Below are 17459 nucleotides of genomic sequence, written 5' to 3'. Positions count from 1 at the left end.
GTCTTTAATGCAAGAACCTTACTCTCCAGGTGAGTAGTGCAAGAGCCTTAGGCCCTCATTACGACCCTGGCGGTATAGAACCGCCAGGGCCGCGGCACGCGGGAGCACCGCCGACAGGCCGGCGGTGCCCCGCGGGGCATTCTGACCGCGGCGGCTTAGCCGCGGTCAGAGAAGGGAAACCGGCGGTCTCCCGCCGGTTTCCCGCTGCCCCCAAGGAATCCTCCAAGCCGGCGCAGCTTGCTGCGCCGGCTTGGGGATTCCGACTCCCCCTCCCGCCATCCAGTTCCTGCCGGTTCTCCCGCCGGGAACCGGATGGCGGGAGGGGGAGTCGCGGGGCCCCTGGGGGACCCTGCAGTGCCCATGCCAACGGCATGGGCACTGCAGGGGCCCCCGTAACAGGGCCCCAAAATGTATTTCACTGTCTGCATAGCAGACAGTGAAATACGCGACGGGTGCAGTAGCACCCGTCGCACCTTCCCACTCCGCCGGCTCGATTACGAGCCGGCTTCATGGTGGGAAGGTCGTTTTCCCCTGGGCTGGCGGGCGGCCTTTCGGCGGCCGCCCGCCAGCCCAGGGGAAAACTCTGAATACCCGCCGCGGTCTTCCGACCGCGGTGCGGTATTCACGACGCGCAACTTTGGCGGGCGGCCTCCGCCGCCCGCCAAAGTTGTAATGAGGGCCTAAGTCTCCAGCTGTGTAATGCAAGAACCTTATTCTTTTGCTGGGTAATGCAAGAACCTCACTCTCTGGTGTGTAATGCAAAACATTACACCCCAGCTGTGTAATGCAAGACCCTTACTCTCCAGGTGTGTAATTCAAAACCTTATTCTCCAGCTTTATAACGCAAGAACCTTACTCTCCAGGTGTGTAATGCAAAACCTTACTCTCCAGCTGTGTAATGCAAGAACCTTACTCCACAGATGTGCAATGCAAGAACCGTAGTCTCCCGCTGTGTAATGCAAGAACCTTACTCTCTAGTGTGAAATGCAAACCCTTACTCCCCAGCTGTGTGCTACAAGAACCTTACTCTCCAGCTGTGTAATGCAAAACCTTACTCTCCAGGAGTGTAATGCAGGAACCTTACTCTCCAGCCATGTGATGCCAGAATCTTACTTTCCAGCCAGGTAATGCAAGAACCTTAGTCTCCTGCTGTGCAATGCAAGAACCTTACTCTCCTGCTGTGTAATGCAAAACCTTATTCCTCAGTGTGCAATGCAAGCGCCTTACTCTCCAGTGTATATGGCAAGAACCTTACTCTCCCCTGTGTAATGCAAGAACCTTAATCTACAGATGTGTAATGCAAGAACCTTAGTCTCTAGTGTTACTGATACAACAAAAACTACAGCACTACAAGCTTCCCTCACACTCACAACCAGGCCAGCAGAGACAACACAAATTTCTGCAATGCAAGCTTACCTCACACTCACAACCAGGGCAGCTGAAACAACTCAAACTCCAGCAGTGCAAGCTTCCCTCACACTCACAACCAGGACATTAGAGACAACGCTTTCTCAGGCTCACAACCAGGATTGCAGAAACAACACCAACCAAAGCAGTGAAAGCTTCCCTCACACTCAGTGAGGCAGAGACAACGTTAAGTACAGCAGAGCAAGCTTCCCTCACACTCACAACCAGGATGGCAAAGACAACACAAACTACAGCAGAACAAGCTTCACTCACACTCCCAACTAGCATGGCATAGACAACACAAACTACAGCAGAACAAGCTTCTCTCACACTCCCAACTAGCATGGCAAAGACAGTACAAACTACAGTGGTGAAAGCTTGCCTCGCACTCACAACCGGCACAGTAAAGACAACAACACAAGCTTCCCTCACACTCACAACTGGCACAGTAAAGACAACAGCGCAAACTTCCCTCACACTCACAACCAGCAGAGCAGAGATAACAGCGGAATCTTCCCTCACACTCACAACTATTACGGCAGAGACAACAGCGCACGCTTCCCTCACACTGAACTGTCAGGGGATCCGCTAGTGCTGGACTGTCATCTTATGTGCTGAGAGATCTGACACAGGATCCACTGTTGCTGGATCCCATCTGAAATCTTGAACAATCTGTCACAGATTCATGCGGCGCCAGACCTCAATCTGGTATCCTGAAAAAGAGCCACAAAATCTGCTAGGGTTGGAACTCCATCTGAGATCCTGAGAGATCTGTCATTGGATTCAGTATCTCTGGACCTGTGTCTGAAATTCTGATAGATCTGTCATGTCATACTCTGGTGCTGACCTCCATCTGAGATCCTGAGAGATCTGTCATTGGATCCATCTGCATTGGTCTTCCTTCTGAAATCCTGAGAATCCTGAGATCCTGAGAAATCTGCTGTGTCATCCTCTGGTGCTGCCTCCCTCTGTGGTCCTAAGAGCTCCGCTATAGAAACCAAAAGCATCAGACCTCCTTCTGAGATCCTCTCAAAGGATCCACTGACTGTCAGGACTTACCGGAAGGGTGATTCCTGGGGGCTCCAGGGTTGGCAAAATGTTGCAGATTGCTTTCCCACAGGATCTTAGGGATCCCCATTTGGCAGATTGCAGCGGATGGCGGTGATGATCACCAAGACAGCAATAGAGATTGTTTGCCCGTTGCACTCTCTGCCTTGTGAATGGTTAACGTTCTATCTGATTCAAAATGGCCACCACCTTTGTATGCCATCTTTCTTTAATGGCTGATTTCCCAACCCAAGATGGCCGCCATTGACTTCCACGTTGATGATCTTTCACTTTCAGGTTAAAAGGATTTCTGATGCTTTATAGCAAGCCTTGTCTTTCAGTCCATGCCTTGCAATGTGAATAGGTGGTGGGCTCTTCTGCTGCTGAGTATTTTGCTCACTTGCCCTCTTCCTTGAGTGTCTGTTTTGTGTTTTTGAGGCCCTTTTTGAGTCTTATGGAATGATTGCTACTTAACTTAATCTTCTTGCAGCCTCACCAGTAGGATCCAGTTTCTGGCGTCTGCCTGCTCCAAGTTGCACTCAGCCTGATGGTGGAAAACGTCTCTGCTTCTGGCTTACCTTCAATATCATTAAGTGTTTGTTGTGATATTAATACATTCCTTAATTTATAGTGGTTTGCTTCTTTCTTATTTACCTGAGCTGCTGGACCAACTTTGTTTTCTCTGCCTATTGTGACCCTGTGTCCCCTGTTTCTCCTACACTCCTGACGTCTGCAGCATGAGCAGGTTTGAGGGCCGTAGGCACTGGGACGGCTGTGGATAATCTGTACTGTCCTATTCTGTGGTGGTGACACCTTCATCTGAGATCGCAGGAGATCTGTCACAGGATTCACCGGCAATGGACCTCCAGCTGAGATCCCAAGAGATCAGTCACAGGATTCACCGGCAATGGACCTCCATATGAGATCCCAAGAGATCAGTCACAGGAGTCATGGGCAATGGACCTCCATCTGAGATCCCAAGAGATCAGTCATAGGAGTCATGGGCAATGGACCTCCAGCTGAGGTCCCAAGAGATCAGTCATAGGAGTCATGGGCAATGGACCTCCAGCTGAGATTCCAAGTGACTTGTCACAGGATTCACTGGCAATGGACCTCCATATGAGATCCCAAGAGATCAGTCACAGGAGTCATGGGCAATGGACCTCCATCTGAGATCCCAAGAGATCAGTCATAGGAGTCATGGGCAATGGACCTCCATCTGAGATCCCAAGAGATCAGTCACAGGAGTCATGGGCAATGGACCTCCATCTGAGATCCCAAGAGATCAGTCATAGGAGTCATGGGCAATGGACCTCCAGCTGAGATTCCAAGTGACTTGTCACAGGATTCACCGGCAATGGACCTCCAGCTGAGATCCCAAGAGATCAGTCACAGGATTCACCGGGAATGGACCTCCAGCTGAGATCCCAAGAGATCAGTCACAGGAGTCATGGGCAATGGACCTCCACCTGAGATCCCGAGAGATCAGTCACAGGAGTCATGGGCAATGGACCTCCACCTGAGATCCCGAGAGACCTGTCACAGAATTCGCTGACCATGGACTTCCACCTGAGATCCCGAGAGACCTGCTATCCCAGATTGCTGCTTAAACATAAATGTCCATTTCTTTTAATGTATGCTTTAACAAGGGGGAGACTAGAAGATGTGTGAGTTGCTTACAAAGATTTTGCAGAGAAAAGTTTTATCCCAATGTAACCTCTTTGAAAAGTTTTATTTAGAGCTAAAAAGTGTCTCACTCATGAGTAATGGGAGGAGACCCCAGAGACTATTTTTTAGTATCACTAGTAAGCTGCAGTTTTACCACAATATTGAAAACTCAAATGGTACAGTTTTGGCTGCCAGCACATGTATATTCTGATCATTAGGGCTCAGATTTACTGACTCTTTGCACAAAATGTGCATTACTTTTGTAATTCAAACCAAGTACAGATCATTGTGGTGGGATTTACTTTCAACTCAAAGCTTGATTTTCATTGGAAACCTGGACCCACAGTAAGGCAAAGTACTTCTGTGCGTTACTTTGCGTCAACAGTGCGCACCATGCATGGTGCCTCATGTTCCCATGTAGCTACCAATTGGTTTGGTGCAAATCCCTATTTACAAACAATGTCAGAGAGCGATTTGCTCCAAAACCTTACTACTTCTCAAGAGAGGAGTAATGGAGGAAAAATGTTTCAATTTCTCCATACAATTTAAATTTGCATGTGTGCAGCATTGTACGTAGAGCATGCACACAAAATGGAGAAGGGTATTAAAGCGCCATGTTTGTACTGGAAGGCTTCCTTCTAGTACAGCCCTGAGGCATGAATGAATGCACAGATCCTTGCTCCACGGTGCAAAGGCGTGTGAGTTGGTGAACACGAGGCTTGACAGAATGCACACATCCTTGCTCCACGGTGCAAAGGTGCGCAAGCTGGTGAACACGAGGCTTGACAGAATGCACACATCCTTGCTCCACGGTGCAAAGGTGCGCGAGTTGGTGAACACGAGGCTTGACAGAATACACACATCCTTGCTCCACAGTGCAAAGGTGCGAGTTGGTGAACACGGGGCTTGACAGAATGCACACAACCTTGCTCCATGGTGTAAAGGTGCGAGTTGGTGAACACGAGGTTTGACAGAATGCACACATCCTTGCTCCACGGTGCAAAGGTGCGAGTTGGTGAACACGGGGCTTGACAGAATGCACACATCCTTGGCTCACGGTGTAAAGGTGCGAGTTGGTGAACAACGAGGCTTGACAGAATGCACACATCCTTGGTTCACGGTGTAAAGGTGCGAGTTGGTGAACAACGAGGCTTGACAGAATACATGCATCCTTGCTCCAGGGGTAAAGGTGTGTGAGTTGATAAACACGAGGCTTGACAGAATGCACTCATCCTTGCTCCACGGTGCAAAGGTGCGTGAGTTGGTGAACATAAGGCTTCACAGAATGCACTCATCCTTGCTCCACGGTGCAAAGGTGCGCGAGTTGGTGAACACGAGGCTTGACAGAATGCACTCATCCTTGCTCCACGGTGCAAAGGTGTGCGAGTTGGTGAACATAAGGCTTCAGAGAATGCACTCATCCTTGCTCCACGGTGCAAAGGTGCGCGAGTTGGTGAACATAAGTCTTGACAGAATGCACACATCCTTGCTCCACGGAGTAAAGGTGCGAGTTGGTGAACATGAGGCTTGACAGAATGCACACATCCTTGCTCCACGGTGCAAAGGTGCGCGAGTTGTTGAAAACGAGGCTTGACAGAATGCACACATCCTTGCTCCACGGTGTAAAGGTGCGAGTTGGTGAACATGAGGCTTGACAGAATGCACACATCCTTGCTCCATGGTGCAAAGGTGCGAGTTGGTGAACAAGAGGCTTCACAGAATGCACACATCCTTGCTCCACGGTGTAAAGGTGCGAGTTGGTGAACATGAGGCGTGACAGAATGCACACATCCTTCCTCCATGGTGCAAAGGTGCGAGTTGGTGAACAAGAGGCTTCACAGAATGCACACATCCTTGCTCCACGGTGTAAAGGTGCGAGTTGGTGAACATGAGGCGTGACAGAATGCACACATCCTTCCTCCATGGTGCAAAGGTGCGAGTTGGTGAACGGCATCTTAGAGTGTGCCAGCGCTAGAGGAGAGTACAACAGTGCCATATTTGGATAGATATGGTTCTTTTTTTCACTCTCCCTGTGACACCACGTTGTGTAGCACAGCATCGTTGGTTGTTGTTCTACATTGCATCACACTTCATTTTTTCAATTTTGCTGCAGATGAAAACACATTTGAAACATAGAGTAGTGTTTTGCACATATTTAGATTGGTTTTGTTATACTACTCATCATATATGCGTGTTTCAGGACATTTATACATTTACATTATACACATGATGATGGGTGTGACTCTGAAATTGCTAACCAGGCCCCGGTGCCACTGCCCTCTCCCTAAAATATGATGCATGTGAGTTGGTAACCCCAATTGGCAAGGACTTTAACCCCCTTATAAGTTCCATGTAAATGGTACTAGTGGTACCTAGGTCATGGCAGTTAAAGGGTTCACCTGGGTCTGAAGCACTGTTTGTGCCACACTGAGTGACCCACGTACACAGATGACAGCAGTTCTGCCATTGCAGACTGCATGAGCAGCTCAAGTTTGCCCTCACCATGAGTGGCAAGGTCACAGCACTATTTTAATGTATGCCAGTCACTCCTAACGTAGGTTTCCCGAGCCCAAGAGGAAGGATGCATTATATACTAAAGGTGTGGACATTTAAGGGCAAACTAAGCCCCTGTAGTAGCCTCTTTCTATTTCGGGAAAAAGGACTAGAAGAACTGGTCCTCTGCAGCCCACAAGTAAGTGACAGTCCCACTGTAGGAGGCTGGCCCTCTTTGTAGTATGCAAAACTAGGCATACTATGCAGGGGGTCCGGACAACCACACGTTGGTTTCCAGAGGTAAAAATTAGACTATTTAATGCTCCAATTTAAAAGGTAGCTGGTCGAGCAGTTAGGCTAATCCAGGAGATGTGCTAAGTGTTTGCTGTACTCACAAATCCAATCATGCACCACACACACTCAATGAATAACTCAAGACCAGATTTTATAAAAATACTTCAGACTTTTAAATACATTTTAAGACCAAAATCTTTAGAATACGTTAAGTACTTTTCTTGTTACGACTTTTTGAAGTTTTAATAAAATTAGGGGGTCATTCTGACCCTGGCGGTCATTGACCGCCAGGGCCAACGACCACGGAAGCACCGCCAACAGGCTGGCGGTGCTTCCTGGCCAATTCTGACCGCGGCGGTAAAGCCGCGATCAGAAAAGGGAAACCGGCGGTTTCCCGCCGGTTTTCCCCTGGCCAAAGGAATCCTCCATGGCGGATTCCGACCCCCTTCCCGCCAGCCTGTTCCTGGGGGTTTACACCGCCAGGAAGAGGCTGGCGGGAACCGGTGTCGTGGGGCCCCTGGGGGCCCCTGCACAGCCCATGCCACTGGCATGGGCAGTGCAGGGGCCCCCTAACAGGGCCCCAGCAAGATTTTTAGTGTCTGCTTGGCAGACACTGAGGCCCGTATTTATACTCCGTTTGCGCCGAATTTGCGTCGTTTTTTTCGACGCAAATTCGGCGCAAAACTAACGCCATATTTATACTTTGGCGTTAGACGCGTCTAGCGCCAAAGTATTGGCAAATAGCGTCATTTTTTTGCGTGAACGCCTTCCTTGCGTTAATGAGATGCAAGGAAGGCGTTCCCGTCTAAAAAAATGACGGCGACGTAAATGCGTCGTATTTATACTCCCGGGCAAAAATCACGCCCGGGAGTTGGCGGGTCAAAAAACCCCGCATTTGCGCCACTATTTAACGCCTGGGTCAGGGTAGGCGTTAAGGGGCCTGTGGGCTCAAAATGAGCCCACAGGTGCCCTCCCCTGCCCCCAGGGACCCCCCCTGCCACCCCTGCCCACCCCAGGAGGACACCCAAGGATGGAGGGACCCACCCCAGGGACATTCAGGTAAGTTCAGGTAAGTATTATTTTTTATATTTTTTTACTTTTTTTTGGGTGGCATAGGGGGGCCTTATTTGTGCCCCCCTACATGCCACTATGCCCAATGACCATGCCCAGGGGACACAAGTCCCCTGGGCATGGCCATTGGGCAAGGGGGCATGACTCCTGTCTTTACTAAGACAGGAGTCATGAAATGGCGTCTGGGCGTCGTAAAAAAATGGCGCAAATCGGGTTGAGGCGATTTTTTTGCCTCAACCTGACTTGCCCCATTTTAAGACGCCCTAACGTCATTTTTTCCCAACGCCGGCGCTGCCTGGTCTACGTGGTTTTTTTCCACGCAAACCAGGCAGCGCCGGTCTGCTTGCGCCGGCTAACGCCATTCCATAAATACGGCGCCCGCATGGCGCTTCAGAATGGCGTTAGACGGCGCTAAATTTTTTGACGCTAAACTGCGTTAGCGCAGTTTAGCGTCAAAAAGTATAAATATGGGCCTGAGGCCCGTATTTATACTCCGTTTGCGCCGAATTTGCGTCGTTTTTTTCGATGTAAATTCGGCGCAAAACTAACGCCATATTTATACTTTGGCGTTAGACGCGTCTAGCGCCAAAGTATTGGCAAATAGCGTCATTTTTTTGCGTGAACGCCTTCCTTGCGTTAATGAGATGCAAGGAAGGCGTTCCCGTCTAAAAAAATGACGGTGACGCAAATGCGTCGTATTTATACTCCCGGGCAAAAATCACGCCCGGGAGTTGGCGGGTCAAAAAACCCCGCATTTGCGCCACTATTTAACGCCTGGGTCAGGGTAGGCGTTAAGGGGCCTGTGGGCTCAAAATGAGCCCACAGGTGCCCTCCCCTGCCCCCAGGGACCCCCCCCTGCCACCCCTGCCCACCCCAGGAGGACACCCAAGGATGGAGGGACCCACCCCAGGGACATTCAGGTAAGTTCAGGTAAGTATTATTTTTTATATTTTTTTACTTTTTTTGGGTGGCATAGGGGGGCCTTATTTGTGCCCCCCTACATGCCACTATGCCCAATGACCATGCCCAGGGGACACAAGTCCCCTGGGCATGGCCATTGGGCAAGGGGGCATGACTCCTGTCTTTACTAAGACAGGAGTCATGAAATGGCATCTGGGCGTCGTAAAAAAATGGCGCAAATCGGGTTGAGGCGATTTTTTTGCCTCAACCTGACTTGCCCCATTTTAAGACGCCCTAACGTCATTTTTTCCCAACGCCGGCGCTGCCTGGTCTACGTGGTTTTTTTCCACGCAAACCAGGCAGCGCCGGTCTGCTTGCGCCAGCTAACGCCATTCCATAAATACGGCGCCCGCATGGCGCTTCAGAATAGCGTTAGACGGCGCTAAATTTTTTGACGCTAAACTGCGTTAGCGCAGTTTAGCGTCAAAAAGTATAAATATGGGCCTGAAAATCACGACGGGTGCCACTGCACCCGTCGCACCTCAGCAAATCCACCGGCTCCATTCGGAGCCGGCTTCATCTTTGCTGGGGCTTTCCCGCTGGGCCGGCAGGCGATCTTTTGCAGATCGCCCGCCGGGGTCGGAATTACCCCCTTAGTCTTTCTGTGTGCAATTGCGCACCATAGGAATCAATAGGTAGTCAGTTTTAAAAATGCATTAAAATTCGTACAGTTGGGTTACCAGTCTCTTCTCTTGCAAGTCAGAGTGGTTGGTGGGCACACTATGCCAGATGGAGAGCTTCGGGTGGCTCCTAGTTCTGGTGGGAGCAGCGCTGGAAAGTGTCTTGGCACAGGGCCACATGGAGGGGCCACTCGGTGACTGGGGGTCCCCATGGGCTGTTGAGATCGCAAGGGGTTGGGGACCCAGAACACACAGCAGACCCCGTGATGCAAGGCTCAGGGCAGCCAGGTGCAGGGCAATTTGGAGGTCTTGGATGCTGTGCATAAAAGGGTCCTTTGGAGCTGGAGGCAAGACTTCTTGAGGTCCTGCTGGACCTCATGGGTGCTCTGGCAGGAGATCTGGGTTGTCACTAAAGTCCCTCGACATGGGGCTTCTGCCTGGTCCAGTTGCAGCTCTGGGGAGCTGTTGTTGATGATGTCCGATGTGCACAGGTCAGTACTCGGGGTATTGCTACAACTCGGCCACAGGAGGGCACTGTGTCACCAAACTGGGCACACTTGCAGGTCTCGTCCAGGCTGTTGTTGGTGTTTCGTCGGGTCTGGCTGCGACTTCCGATTGAGGAGTTGTCGTCTGGTCGGTGAAGTGTACCTCACCGGGTTGCAGGTTCCTTGCAGGTTCCTGTGGTTATTGAGTGGTACCTCCATTCAGGAGGGAGTTCTCAGGCTATTTGTGAAGGATGGAGGTCCTTGGGGTCTCTTGAGGTCGGTCCAGTGGTCAGCTCCACCGCATCGGCGATTGTCGGGACACTGGTGCAGCAAGCAGGGGTCTTGAAGCCTCTTCTGGTGCAGCAGGTCCTCTGTTCTCTTCTTGGCGGGTTCTTTGGTGCTATCTTCTTTCTTCTTGACACATCTGAAATCTTGGTCTTGGGGAGCCCACTAAATATTACATTTTGTTGGTCGTTTTAGGAGGAACCTGGTAGTGTCCGATGGGACACTTACCTTTGGGTGTCTACACCCACTACAGTGACCACTTCCTGTGGGAAGGGTCACGTCCTTAAACCCTACTGGATATTTTCCTGCCATCCAACATGGCGGAAAATTAGATGGAGGGACCACTTCATGGAGGGTGGTGCATGGTCAGTGAGGCCACTCCTACTACCCTTTGTGTGGTTTTTCACTTTTGCTCCCGCCAAAAGTGGGGTTTTGCAAAGGGGGAAGCCCTCTGCTGCTTGCAGGAGGCCTGTGGGCTCGAGTTTCAGGGGCAGTAGCCCTTTGAAGCTCACCACCAGGGTGTTGCACATTCCTGAGGAGGGGGTGTTAGCTCCTCCACCCAGGAAGGGCATTGTCTTACAAACCAGAGAGCCAGGGCTCTCCCCCAGGTTTGTACATTGGCCGTCTAGAAGTAGCAGGCTGGATGGAACCAGTCAGCAACTGTGCCACGTTAGGTCCGCTTTTGCAGGGGTAAAAACTAGATCACCTAATGCTCTAATTTTTAAGATAGCCTGGTCAAGCAGTTAGGCCAATCTTGGAGAAATGCAAAGCATTTGTTGTACTCACAGCATCAATCCTGCAACCCACACACTCAAACGAATAACTTGAGACCAATTTATAAACATACTTCAGATTTTTATATAAATTTTAAGACCAAGGTAATCAGAATTGGTTAAGTACTTTTTGAGATATGAATTTGTGAAGTTTAATAAAAATAGTTTTTTGTGCGTAACTACGCACTGTAGGAATCAATGGTGGATCACCTTTAAAAATACACATAAAATCACACAGTAGGTTTACCAAGTTCTTCTTTTGGAGGTTGGTTGAGGACATCTGTGGGCACACGGTGCCAGCTGGGGAAGTTCAGGCGGCTTCTGGTTCCGGCGTGAGCAGCGGGATAAGGTCTCTGGAGCTGAAGCAGGGCCACTGTGGGGGACCACTTGGAAAAGCACCACACAGGTAAGTTTAACGGTGAATCCTGTTGGTCCCCTTGGAGTGTCGAGGTTGCAAGGGGTGGGGGACCTTTATGGCACAGTTGGTTCTTCAATGCAGGGCAGAGGGCGGCTGGGTGTAGAGTGAATATGTGAGCCAGAAGCTGGGTGCAAGGATGCCCTCAGGAGAAGGAGGTAAGTCGGTTCAAGGGTCAGTTGCAGGACAACGGGGGCACTCAGACGAGTGGTCCAGGTTGGTTTTGAAGTCCCTCGACTGGGGCTTCCTCCTGATCCATTTGCAGCCCCGAGCAGGCTGTTTTTTCAGTGTCCGATGTGGGCTAACCAATAACCAGGGTACTGCCACGGGTTGGCCGCTAGAGGGCGCAGTGCAACCAAACCTGGAACACTGGCAGGGTTTGTCTTCGTGATCATTGGGGTATAGTTTAGTCTAGCTGTGGCGTACCTCCACTCTGGAGGGAGTTCTCTGCTGATTTGCAAACCTGGACATCCTTTTTGAGTTGTCCAGTTGTCCAGCAGCACCTCAGTGGTCTTGATTGTCGGGTCCTGGGTGCAACAGGAAGTGTTTGGTGCCTTTTTCTTTGGTGCAGCAGGTCCACAGTTTTTGGTGCTTTGGTCTTTTTGGTGCTGGTCTTCTTCTGTCCATCGAATCTGATTTCTTGGTCTAGGAATGCCCACTAAACACTGTATTTAGTGGGTGTTTTAAGGGGGAACCTGGTAGTGACCAATTGGTCATCTACCTTGGGGTGGTTACACCCTCTAAGTGACCAATCCTGTGGGCAGGGATCACTTCCCTAACCCTGATTGGCTATTTTCCTTCCATCCAAGATGGAGGAAAATTAAATGAAGGGACCACCTCGCAGGCAACACCTTAGGGGTGGTGCATGCCAGGTGGGGCTCCTTTGTTTAAATTTCCTGCTGTTGCTCCCACCAAAATTGGTGGTTTGGAAGAGGGGGGCCATCTGCTGCTAGCAGTAGGCCTGGGGGTCGAGTTTCAAAGGCGGTAAGCCCTTTGAAGCTCGCTGCCAGGACACTGCACATTCCTGAGGGAGGGGGTGTTAGCACCTTCATCCAGGAAGGGCATTGTTCTGCAACCCAGAGAGTCGGATCTCCCAATCCAAGCTTGTAGATTGGTTGTCTGGGGTGACAGGCTGTATAGAACCAGTCAGCAACCATGCCAGGATAGTTAGCTTTTGGAGGGGGCACCTCTAATGTGGCGACTGGGTAAATCTTTGATACCAAACAACCCACGGTTGAGAAGGGCCAGTGTCCAGCACATGTATTAAAATGGCTGCTCTGTTCACTCACTATGTCCGAGGTTTGCAAACGACAGAGTGGGGGCACAGTGTTCATGCAGCTATGCCCTCACTTACAGTATAGTGCACCCTGCCTTAGGGCTGTAAGGCCTGCCAGAGAGGGGTCCTACCCATACTGCATGCAGTGTATAGTGGACATGGCACACAGGCAGTCTGCCATATTGTGTTTGTGTTTTAGGTTTGCCCTGGAGTATTCAGCCTACAATGGTAGGACTGGATGCATGGCCCAAGAGGGTGGCACAACCAGTGCTCCTGCCCTGAGAGGCCTACCCTTAGTACCCCATGCCCTGGGTGCCTAAGTACCTTTTACTAGGGACTTATAGTGCCAGCTAAAGGTGTCTCCAATTGTGCCAATGCATCACAAGAGTTTAGGGAAAGAGCTCTGACCCAGGGAACCTGGTTAGAAGGGTTCGTTGGCACTACAACTTCTAGGCTACATAATACATCAGGCGCAAAGTGGGAGCTAACCATGTCAACAGGAGGCCTTTTCTCACACTGTCTGATTCTGTAGTGCCAGGAGGTGGAAGATGACAAGCTGTGGGTAAAGGAAAGGACTGACTACTGAAGTGCCTACAAGAAGTGAACCAGAGGGCATTCCCTCTTTTCATGGATCATCTAATACAAGCGGTGCACCTGTCACATTCCAACAATTGAAGGCAGGGGAAGGCTGCAGAGAGCCCAAGGTGCGAGGCTGTCAGAGCATGAAAGAGGCGACGTTTGGTATTTATATTGATGAAATGAGGAGCATCAGAATATGAGGTCCTTGGAGGGAGGAGGATGAGAACTGTGCACATAGGGAGAGGTGCTACACATGGCCTTTAAATGAAACAGATTAACCTCGAGGGTTGTGTGATTCTTCTACCATCACACAACTGTTTGGGACATCCCTCCTGAAAAGGGGAGGTCAGATGGAAATGCAACAGAGATTTTTGTAGGTTTTTTCCAGCACAAGAAGGCACAATTTCTTCTCCGTGCAGAGTTAGTACCTGTTGTGAACACACTGTGACTGAAGATGCTTGTCCATCAGTATGAGCTTCCGCCGCACTGAGTAAATGGAGAGATGGCTTGTGTCGTCATGAGTGGCATCAACGTGGGTGCTGAGGTGGCTTGTGTCATCACAAGTGGCATCAACATGGATGGTGAGGTGGCTTGTGCCATCACAAGTTGCATCAACACGGAGGGTGGGGTGGCTCTTGTCATCACAAGCAGCATCAACATGGATGGTAATTCTCAAGAAAACTTGAGCAAGTGTCTAGATGGTCCTTCTTTGCTGTTTGTGCCATATCTATCCTTCCTCTTTTCCCAACTACATATTGTTTGTGCATATTCAGATATTTATAATGCATGTATGTGCTGTTTCTCAGGCTAAGTTCAAATGCTGGTGCCACTCTGCAAGCGTGAAACAGAAGTGTGTCTCCATTGGGGATAAAAAACACAGAGGTTTCCCCACCCTTCCCCCGGCTGTCAGTCTAAGAACTAAAGGGACTCTTATCAATTATGTTGATTGTAAGAGATGGATCACTGACTCCTGTGTCTTGAAAATGTTTGTGCATCTTATCCGGAGGCATAAACTATTGATGTTTAATGGAGAAAGTGTTATGGAACTGCTCTCCACCAAAAAGATTCCAGGCAAACCCTTACGGGTGACCTTGGAAAATTGCCACTGCATGACGAGTGACCTTGGATAATTGTCACTGCTTGATGAGTGACCTTGGATAATCGCCACTGCTTGATGAGTGACCTTGGATTATAACCACTGCTTGACGAGTGACCTTGGATATTTACCACTGATTTATGAGTGACCTTGGATATACGCCACTGCTTAACGAGTGAACTTGGCTAATTGCCACTGCTTGATGAGTGACCTTGAATAATTGCCACTGCTTAAAGAGTGATCGTGGATAATAACCACTGCATGATGAGTGAACTTGGATAATTGCCATGGCTTGACGAGTGACCGTGAATAATCGCCACTGCTTGATGAGAGACCTTGGATAATTACCACTGCTTGACGCGTGACCTTGGATAATCGCCACTGCTTGACAAGAGACCTTGGATAATTACCACTGCTTGACGCGTGACCTTGGATAATCGCCACTGCTTGATGAGTGACCTTGGATAATCGCCACTGCTTGACAAGAGACCTTGGATAATCACCACTGCTTGACGCGTGACCTTGGATAATCGCCACTGCTTGACGCGTGACCTTGGATAATCGCCACTGCTTGACGCGTGACCTTGGATAATCACCACTGCTTGACAAGAGACCTTGGATAATCGCTGCTGCCCAGGTAGGTCAACGACTCACCTCTTTACAGAACAGTACATCACAATGGGCTAACCACTCACAGCCCAGCTTTCTTTCCTTTAAGCTTGTGACAGATCATGTACAGCACTGCACTGCCTTTTGGCCACGGTCTCACTATAGCATATATATATATGTATATATATATATATATATATATATATATATATATATACATACATAACATACAACCATACGCATATATATCAGAAGTAGATATATAATGCAAACTACATACATACATACATGCATACGTACATACAGTCGTACATACATACGTACATACATGCCAATAGCAGCCTCACTAGTCACTTTGCTGAGGTGTTGTGTGTCTGGGGTTTAACGACCATCTAATTCGACAACCAAACCCGATGATTTGTAAGTGAAAAGGACTAGAAACAGTGTCCATTATGACATGACTACGGTGGCTCTCTTCAAGTCCCTCCTCTACGCCAAGTCTCCTCTGCTCTCCTCTCCTCCCCAGGTTGCTCCTCCCCCTCAAATATCATATCATAGCATATCATATCATAGATTATTTATATCATGTCATATCATATCATATCATATCATGCCCTATATCATATAATATCATATCATATCATACCATAGCGTATCATTTCATATCATGTCATGTCATAGCATATCATACCATATATCATGTCATATCATATCATGCCATTTGTCATATGATATCATATCATATGACAATATATCATATCATATCATGTAATTTCATATCATATCATGGCGTATATCATATCATTTGATGTCATGTATCATATCATACCATATATCATATCAACTAACAGTTCCCTCTCCCTGGAACTCCTCAGACCTCCCCCTTTCCTTTCCTCCCCAGGTCATTTGTCCTTTTCTTCTCTTCCTCCTCTCCCTCCACCCATCCCCAGGTCTTCTCATCATGGCCTCTCCTCCTCATCTTCCCTCCTTCCTCTTCTCCAAGATCTCCCCTTCTATTCAGGTCTCAACTCTTGCCTCAGTTTTTCCTTCTCCTTGGACCTTCCCCTCTTTCCTCCACAGGTCTTCTCTCTTCCTCTGCTCCCCCTTTCTTGCTCTCCTCTCTTCTTTGTGCCTCCAGTATTCTCAGAGTAAATCTCACACAAAGGGGTCATTCTGACCCCGGCGGGCGGCGGTTGCCGCCCGCCTGGAGGGAACCGCCATTTGGCTGCCCCGGGTTCAAAAGACCGCTGGGGCCATTCCAACTTTCCCGCTGGGCCGGCGGGCGCTACCTAAGGTAGCGCCCGCCGGCCCAGCGGGAAAGGGGCCTGCAACACTGAAGCCGGCTACGAATGGAGCCGGCGGTGTTGCAGGTGTGCGACGGGTGCAGTTGCACCCGTCGTGGCTTTTCACTGTCTGCTAGGCAGACAGTGAAAAGCATGCTGGGGCCCTGTTAGGGGGCCCCAGGACACCCGTTCCCGCCATCCTGTTCCTGCCGGTAAAAACCGCCAGAAACAGGATGGCGGTAACCATGGCGGATTCGCCCAGCCGGGGGAAATCCAGCGGGAAACCGCCGGACCCGGTTTTCTGACCGCGGCTTTACCGCCGCGGTCAGAATGGGCAAGGAAGCACCGCCAGCCTGTTGGCGGTGCTTCCGTCACCCGCGAGACCGCCAGGGTCGGAATGAGGGCCAAAGTGTCCAACTTACCTCCTCTTGGGGCCACGAATGCAGACTGGCAGTAGTTCTCCGTCTCCTTCTACCACATGGCTGTAAGATCCCTTCGGGCTCTCTGCTGTCCATTCCATGCTGAGCTTGGTTTTCGCACTAGGACACAGAGCAGACCCTGTGGGTCCATCAGTGATGGGGTGTGGTCCTGGAAAGGTGGGATACCCTGCAGACTCTGGACCACTTGTGCTCTTGGGCACCTCTGACTCTTCTTTGACGACCCTTGTGGGGTTGTAGCAGAGGCCCAGGTGTGGACCAGGTGCAGTTTTTGGGACGGGCAGTGGGGCTGCTCCTGGGACCTTCAGACATGGTCCAGGAACCAATCCTGAGTCCTCCAGATGTGGGCCAGGGACCACTCCTGTGGTCTCTAGGTTGGGCGGTAAAGCTGCTCCTGCACCCTCCAGACGTGGGTCAGGGATCGCTTTTGGGTCCTGTGGGTTAGGAAGCGAAGTTGCTCCTGTGGTCTGTAGGCTGGGCAGTGAAGCTCCTTCCTCCAGACATGCACCAGGAAACACTTCTTGGTCCTCTATGCTGGCCTTGGGGGGCACAGATCGCTTGCCCTGGGCACTCTCAGGGCTCTGGAGGGCTATCTCACCCTCGTCCTTGCTGGCCAAGCTCTGGCCCTGCACTGGTTTCAGCAGTCGGTTGGAGTTTGTCC

General features: G+C 50.1%; 1 protein-coding gene across 1 annotated transcript in view; it reads right to left on the bottom strand.

Annotated features, from left to right (window-relative positions):
- SH2D3C (SH2 domain containing 3C) overlaps positions 1–17173 on the bottom strand; it is a 259019-nt gene extending 241846 nt beyond the window's left edge. Inside the window, exon 1 of the mRNA XM_069236960.1 lies at positions 16784–17173. Within this exon, the coding sequence (XP_069093061.1) occupies positions 16784–16881 (98 nt within the window). The 5' untranslated portion in view covers positions 16882–17173. The remainder of the gene's footprint in view (positions 1–16783) is intronic.
- Positions 17174–17459: the final 286 nt, after the last annotated feature.

Source organism: Pleurodeles waltl, chromosome 6 (genome assembly GCF_031143425.1).
Source record: "Pleurodeles waltl isolate 20211129_DDA chromosome 6, aPleWal1.hap1.20221129, whole genome shotgun sequence".
In the NCBI taxonomy this organism is placed as follows: domain Eukaryota; kingdom Metazoa; phylum Chordata; class Amphibia; order Caudata; family Salamandridae; genus Pleurodeles; species Pleurodeles waltl.
Note: the sequence above shows the minus strand (reverse complement) of the source record. Positions and strands in the feature narration are given on the sequence as shown.